The sequence below is a fragment of the Hakea prostrata genome, chromosome 4 (assembly GCF_041222555.1).
Source record: "Hakea prostrata isolate BN-2017 chromosome 4, UWA_Hpros_2, whole genome shotgun sequence".
NCBI lineage: Eukaryota > Viridiplantae > Streptophyta > Magnoliopsida > Proteales > Proteaceae > Hakea > Hakea prostrata.
Window position 1 is genome coordinate 16,033,808 of NC_142603.1, and position 5,898 is coordinate 16,039,705.

Genomic DNA, 5,898 nt, shown 5'->3' on the forward strand with positions numbered 1-5,898 from the left:
CAATCAGACAATTCCAGTTGCTTCGGCCTAATGGGCTGAGCCCCATCAGTAAAGTACAGACAAATAGTTAGTTGCCTAAACTGGTTTGAGCCATCAAAAAAGGCGTATACTGTCTTGGAACATCCAAAGTAATACATGTCTTGGAATCATCCAAAGTGGATTTCCACCGGGCTGCGTTGTCTATGGTTGTCAGAGTGTTGGCGTTGCTACCGTTTAGGATGGAATAAGTGGTCGAGGTCCAAATCTCAATCACTCCTTTTGTATTTATTTTCTTTTTTTAACTTTTTGAACCATAAATAATTGTAACAAAAAAAAAATGCAAAATGAGTGGTCGAGATTTCGAACTCGACCACTCGATTTGATCATGGCCATATGCATCTCAAATGCACAATGCTAAAGTTGAACCCATGGTTGTCATTCTTATGGTGCAATGGGCATGTACAAAATATTTCTCCACCCAATTCAAGTCGTTGATGCCTATAGCACCACCCACATCAAATCTGCAGGCCAAGTAGTGCCATAGCTCATTAGTCATTGTTGTGGAGGCTGAAGCTATTAGAGATGATCTTCATTTAGCTATAAACTCTTATATTGATAGAGTTATTTTATTTTCTGATTGTCAATCTATCATTTATGTTTTAAATTGTAGTAATCAATCCATCGACTTAATAAGTATGAGTATCATTGAAGAAATTCAGCAGCTTATTGCAAATTTCTCCTTTGTTGATTTCAGGTTTATCAGTAGATCTTTTAACTATGCTGCAGATACTATTGTTCGTTGAGCAAATCTTTTTGCTCTTTTTAGGTTTTGATGATTTGTCCCACCTCATTTTCTATGTGTAATTACCAGGGATATGTTAATATAAGATTAATAATATTTTAGAAAAAAATAAAAATAAAATCTCTAGACAGCTCTTCAGGCGTTCATGAATGGAACATATGTTGCTCCAGATGGGCCGTTGAATCATGCTTTACCTCTAAATTCTATTCGTGGGCTGTGGGTTTGGCGTTGATCAGACCCAACGGCTGCTTGGTGCTAGCTAAATTGTCCCCAACTTACTTTTGTGATGCTTTTTTTGGGGGAAAATCATGTCATGCATGTATGTTTAATACGATACATTATTCTCTCTCATATATTTAATAATTACTACAACTTTTTCATATAAATTGCCACTAGTTGTTGTAAATATGTTTAAAACTTAATTAATATTATTTTATATAAATATATATTTTAATCGTTTCTTTTATCCTATGGTTTTATTTAGTCTTATATCGGGTTGAGAGGAACTGATTATATCGTTTATATATAATAAGGACCTATGTAATATTAATTTGGGTTAAGGTTCAAACCCTGTGAGATGCAAACTTAGCCTAAATCTTGTTGTGACCCTGCCATGGTATCTAGATGACTTGGGACTTGGGTTGTGGGTCATAGGCCTTGATCCGGAAGACCCATTTTGTCATGGGCCCTATTCTAGAAAGCCCACTGCTAGGTGAAAACTTGGAGATGTGCAACTATATATTCAAGGTCATTTTCGTATAAATGCTACTATTTGGCATGTCTAATTGTCGTACCTATACCGTCATTTTCATTAAATGTTGCTACATGTACATCAAAAGACAATATTTCTTAAAAATTGTCAAGGTATATAAATATAAGATGACATTTATTACAAATGACACTATATATTCCACGAATGTGGATCATCTCTCCTAACAAGGACCACTCTACGCTCCTTCAACGGCTTTATAACCACAAATTATGTAGGGCTCACGAATAAAAAATAATAAAACTAAAAAAAAAAAAACTTCATCACCTATTCCTGTAGGTCCCATTGTATTTTTTGGTTATAGAGCTGTAAGATGATCTGAACTCACAGTCTACTGCACTGCTTTCTTAAGGATAACCTTCAAGAGACTCTCTTGAATATACACTCCACGTCAACTCAAACTCAATACAAAAATTAAAGTAAAATTTTCAAATCATTTAAAATTACTCAAAACTTAAGTTAGTGTAACAACTGAGATTACGGTTGAGGTTACAGTTTGAATCCAAACTCTTGTAAATAAATTTTATGAAAATAAAAAAAAACTTGGCTGAGTTGGTTCCTACACGTACGTGAAGGTAAATCAGATGGTTTCTTGATGGGCAAGACTTCGAGTCTCCTCAAATTTCACCTTACTAACCCTACGGATCTCTCTCCCTCTCCCCTAGTTAACGATAGCCTTCGGCAGAGTTCGTTGGGTATAAACTCCAGAGAGCAACTCAAACTTAAAACAAAAATTAAATTAAAAACATCGAATCATTTTAAAATAGTCAAAACTTATCTAGTGTAAGTTTGTAACAACTGAGATAACGGTTGAGGTTATTTCCAGTTCTTTCTAGTCATCTAAGTTCTCTTGGTTGAATAAACCCAGAATTAGACATGGATTGTTCATCATCTGTTTCAAATCAATACAGACCAAAATTAGTCAAAAATCTGGAACCGAAAAAGGTTGGTACACATCTTTGGTGTTTGGAGCTACTGAATCAAAATTCTTGTAAACCAAGTGGGTCTAATCTTCACCCAAATAAAGTGCGTCTAATTAAAACCTAAGAGGTTCCATGACCCATTGCAATATATAATAAGAATAGACACAATCAGCATAGACTATGATTCTAATGCTGTTATTTGAGACATATATATTATTAAGCCATCTATCAGTCGGATAACTTGTACACAACTTCACCAGTACTGATAGCACCACCATAATCAACTGGGGAAGAAATAGAAAGCATGAACTCATGATATACTGAAGGTCATAGACTAGTCATGAAGCATTAGCAGAGATACTGATGTTTGTAAATGCTATACCGATGTAACTTAATCATCAATGATAATCACTTACCTCACATTCTTGTGACAATTGTTGACACTAGATGTCCCAAAAGTAATGCACAGTAGCTGCTTCTATGATCACTTCCAATTCACTAGATGAATATGGGGGAGGAAAGGGTACAGGATTCAACTGTAAATTGGAGAACCTTGTGAAGGCCGGCAAAGCACGTATGTACGGAGGACTCTTGCTTGGCCTTCGCTTTTGTCGATAGCTCATCCTAGTGATTCACCGAAGAGATGAGACCTTGAAAGCTGCTTTTTCAAGTGTCAGTAGCGGGACGTTCTGTCAATCGGGAAGGTTTTTGGAGGTAGTGGCAGAGGTATCAACTGAATGAAGGAATTGATTCAACTTAAGTAATCACTGATCCTTAATTCATCAAAACCATTGATATAGAAAATCTCAGTTGCAAGTCCTCATTATTCTTTCAGTTAGTAGAGAGTAGAGCGGTTAAGAAGCCCAACCTCCCACAGGAAGGTCTTGGGTTCGAACCCATTTGGCAGAGGTATATTAGTAATATCCCCCATCCTATATATAAATTCTTCAGCTTCAAAATAAATAAATAAATAAAAATCTGAACCACTTGTGCCTTCATTAGCTAGTGCAGTTGATCATTATCTGCTCATACAAATTGATCAACTGCCACAAAAGATTTGGCTAAACATGAACGGACCAAGTGATGCATGATTTATCTTGATCCACTGACAGAGATGAAGAATTCTTGTTTTTCAAGTCACCTGAAAATTTTTGGTGGAGTGGAAGGAGGCATGGGTTTGAACTCAAGATTTGGTAACGCATGGAGGTTCTGTTGGTAATGGAGTTTCATTTCTTGCAATAGGGATATTTGAGATGTGATCTATTAAATTCAGGTGCAAATAGTCTTTCACAGGTGCAATTTGCAGTCTTATGAGGATGCTGGAGGACTTTAGGATACATTGATGGAGGTTCTATTGGTATTGAGTTTCTTTTCTCAACAATTGGCTGAGAGGGGATTACAGGCAAGTCCAATCTTCTCACTGTGACGAGCATCAGATCTGAATATGGAGAGCAAAAGATACTGGAGCTCTGGTCATCAATGTTTGGACTGATTGCAAAAGATTTAAGTAGATTGGTCGCAAGATGGAATGATCATGTAGGTTATGTTCAATTTGATTAGAACAAATTTCAAAACATGTTACTTAGCTTACAATTTAGCAATTAGACCTTAAACGGCTAAGGGTAATGCATTATGGACTTTGTGTTAGACGTAAATGTTTTTTTTTTTCCTCATTTAAAAATAAGAAGGCATCATCATATACAGTGGAAACCTTTGAATGCTCTATTACAGAGATGTGATTGATTTAGATTGGATGTGCTAAAGAAGTGGTGAGGGGATATAGGTACTGCTTAGTCCTGGTTACAAATACTGCATTAAATAGAGTTCATAATAATGAAAGCATCTAAGAATAATGAAAGCAACCAAGTAGCAGAAGCCATTATGGAATCTTATAAAACAAAAAAGCATAATGATATATATATCTCATATGTCAGTAAGCTGAACTCAAAGTACAGATGAAGTTCGAGAAGCAAATTTAGACTAGAATGAAGTTAAGGGTATCCAAAAACAAATTAAAAACTGATTAAGCTGTTGACATGAGGAACCCGATGACCACTAAGAAACGTCCCAATATTCTTCCCTTCCAGCATAAACTGCCCGGTAACCAGATCATACAATAGAAAGAATTCATTTTGAAGAGCAGTGAAGGTTATCACAGGTCTAGGATTCTCTGTAAAAAAAAATGGCCTGCAAAAGATAATTTTAGTAAGTCCAAAGCTATCTATGATTAATTGAGGATTGATACTGAATTCCTTACTCCATGCTTGCTTCACAGCATCATTCAAAACCCACAAGTCCAGCTGATTGGAAAATTCAGACATCGCTAGACATAGAGAACCCTTCATCTGGTGTAGACTGTAACTACGTAACCTTCTGGATAGGATTGATTTTCCTGGGCTATCGATTAAACTGAATTCTTCAGTTGCAAGGACCATTTGTAAGATGCAAGGTTTCGTCTCTGGTCGTCTTTGTATCATCCAATATATTGCTCCATTGATTGAGTGTACTCCGGGGTCTATGGTCTGAAATGTGAAAGGAATATCCAATTCTCTCTCGATCCATTGGGATAATCTACTACTACTACTACTACTACTACTATTGTCTTTGTTTCCCAGTAATGTTAACACCGTACACTTGTGTGACATTTCTCGTTCGTTTCTTCGGGATGGTGAATCCAAGATGATCACAACCTTATATTTCTGATTCAAACTGTCGTAAGTGAATGAGGGTGGACAACAATAAAAAGCATTGTTCTTAAGGAGGAATGGAGGAAGCTTCAAATACCATTGGGTGATGGGGTTACAGACGTAGTAATGTCTCTCTCTCTCTAGAATTGGCCTTCTATTTTGTAAGAGGAGGAGACCATTGGAGGAGTCTATAGGGATCACGGTATAATCCCGAACAATTTCTCCTACATCGAAATTGATTCTCTCAAATCCTCTTTCTGTATCTGCATTGACAAAGAAAACAATGCCATTTGCTTCTGCTTTTGAATAGACGATTCCGATTCCAGCTGCAGGCAGGGATAGTTGGAGTTGAGATTTTGCAAACTCAGGATCGCCGATCAGGGTGAACCACTCCTTGCGTACAGACCTGAACCTCACCAGAGATTTCACCGGCAATCTGGCAAGAACTTCCCTAACTAGTTCTTGAGGGAGATAGCTACTGCGTTGGTTTGTAGCCATGTTTAATTATGGGGTAGTGTTTGTTTTTGGTTCTTCCTGCATTATTAATATATATATATCTGTATCGTATTGGGACGGGTAAAAGGTTTCTTCATCTTCATAAAACTCTAAAGGCTCTGGGTATGTTAAAGATAACCTTCGGCAGGGTCTGATGAGTATAGACTCCATATAAACTCAAACTCATTACAATAATAATTAAATTAAGAATTTCAACTCATTTTAAATCAGTGAGAAACTTAA

General features: G+C 36.6%; 1 protein-coding gene across 1 annotated transcript; it reads right to left on the reverse strand.

Moving 5' to 3' along the window:
- Positions 1-4,485: 4,485 nt before the first annotated feature.
- LOC149018169 (putative F-box protein At5g62060) lies at positions 4,486-5,658 on the reverse strand. Its single transcript, XM_089153857.1, has one exon. It carries the CDS (start codon positions 5,656-5,658, stop codon positions 4,486-4,488), a length of 1,173 nt encoding a protein of 390 aa, XP_089009983.1.
- Positions 5,659-5,898: the final 240 nt, after the last annotated feature.